The sequence below is a fragment of the Helianthus annuus genome, chromosome 15 (genome assembly GCF_002127325.2).
Source record: "Helianthus annuus cultivar XRQ/B chromosome 15, HanXRQr2.0-SUNRISE, whole genome shotgun sequence".
NCBI classification, from domain to species: Eukaryota; Viridiplantae; Streptophyta; class Magnoliopsida; order Asterales; family Asteraceae; genus Helianthus; species Helianthus annuus.
Genome location: NC_035447.2, coordinates 138,994,939 through 138,996,778, shown reverse-complemented (window position 1 = coordinate 138,996,778; position 1,840 = coordinate 138,994,939). Strand labels below are relative to the sequence as shown.

Sequence of the window (1,840 nt, the reverse complement as noted above, 5' to 3'; positions counted from 1 at the left end):
TGGCTACCGTAAGACAGTAGGTTTGGGCCGTAAGGAAAAAGACGCCACCGTAAGTTACGGTAGCCACCGTAACTTACGGTGGGGAGCATTTTCAGCCTATTTTAAATGGTTGATTTATTTCATGTTTTTATCACACGGGAAGTTTTAAAAACGTTATAATAAGACTCTAAAGAATGGTAATATGTATGACTGTTGAGCCTTCAAAGGAACTTATGTATTACTTCTATGATTATGTGATGGAAGGGATGAATGAAGAATGATGTTTATGTGTAGATGGCGGATACGAATGAGGATGAAGCGACACAACAAGAACAACTGGAAACTATGATTTCGGAAGAGATTGGAAAGGCAATGCAGGCAAATATTCCTCAATTAGCCCAAGAAGTGGAAAGCCATGTGTTGGAAGTGGTGGAAACAATGATGGAAAGTAAGATGGATGAGTTAAAGGGGATGATAGGAGAAATGCAAGGAAGGAAAGGAACTCGTAAATGCACATACAAATAATTTATGGCGTGCAACCCATTACCTTTCAAAGGAGAAATTGATCCTATAGCATGTCAAAGGTGGATTGCAAGTAGTGAGGCGGTGTTCGTAAGGAGTCATTGTGAAAAGGAGGATTAAGTGATGTTTGCCACCGGTTTGTTGCGATTCAAAGCTAAAGATTGGTGGGATGCTTATAGTAAAGAGATTGGGGAAGACAAAGTTCAAGTCTTGACGTGGCAAGAGTTCAAGGAACCTTTTCTAAAGTACCACTGCCCGCAATCTGCCATTGACAGGATCCAAGAAGATTTCTTACATCTCCGTCAGAAAGACGAAACCATTGATGAAATCACCAACACTTTTCTTGACAAGCTGAAATTCTGTAAAGAAATAGCGGGGACGGAAAGAATGAAGATAAACCGCTATCATGGTATGTTGAAGGCTGAGTATCGGGAGTTCATAATTCGCGCTAAATGTGAAACCTTGAATGAGCTTATTAACTTGGCCCGAGATAGGGAGATTGAGCTAAGAAGACAGGCAGAGAGCGGTGAGAAGAGAGTGCCCGAGAATGTTCCCAGTTCGAGTCCATCAAAGAAACAGAAATTTCAAGATCAGGGCAAGAAGGATAAGGCTAAAGGTAGCATTCCAAAATGCAAAACTTGTGGAAAGTTACACACGTGGGGGTGCTTGAAAGGGAAGAAGGGTTGTTACAATTGTGGTCAAGAGGGACATCCATACTATAGGTGTCCTAATCCTTCCAGAACGTGCTACAACTTTTCCAACTGGGTCATATTAAGGCTGAACGTCCCAAGCTTCAACAGAAAACCGATAAGGAAGCAAGAAAGGAGGAAGCCCCAAGAGCTAAGGGGAGGATGTTTCAGATCACGACTGAAGAAGCAAAGGACCACCCGAATGTTGTATCAGATATATTCTCATTGAACTTGATGCCTACTTATGTGTTATTTATACTGGAGCCAGTAGATCGTTTGTATCAAGTGAATTAGTGTCAGACCCCTCTTTTAGAATCGAAAGAATGCATGTGCCATTAGAAGTAGAGATAGCTGATAGTAAGAGTTATTTGTTGCACGAAGTTTGTAGAAATTGTGAAATTATCATTGAAGACGAGAAGTTTGCCATTAACCTTATTCCCATGGTATTGGGGGAATTTAAGGTTATAGTTGGCATGGATTGGCTAGCTAAACATCATGCCGAAATTCAATGCGAGAAGAAGGTTATTCATGTGTTAACACCGGGAGGAAAACGAGTAAGTATACAAGGGGAAAGGAATGTTAATTCGAAGTTTTGTTCTATAGTCCAAGCATTCAAGTATGTACGAAATGGAAGCAAGGCATTTGTAGCC

General features: G+C 40.9%; 1 protein-coding gene across 1 annotated transcript; it reads left to right on the top strand.

The window, feature by feature from the left end:
- Positions 1-624: 624 nt before the first annotated feature.
- Positions 625-1,419, top strand: LOC110914360. Its single transcript, XM_022159157.1, has one exon. The coding sequence runs from the start codon at positions 625-627 to the stop codon at positions 1,417-1,419; it is 795 nt and encodes a 264-aa protein (XP_022014849.1).
- Positions 1,420-1,840: the final 421 nt, after the last annotated feature.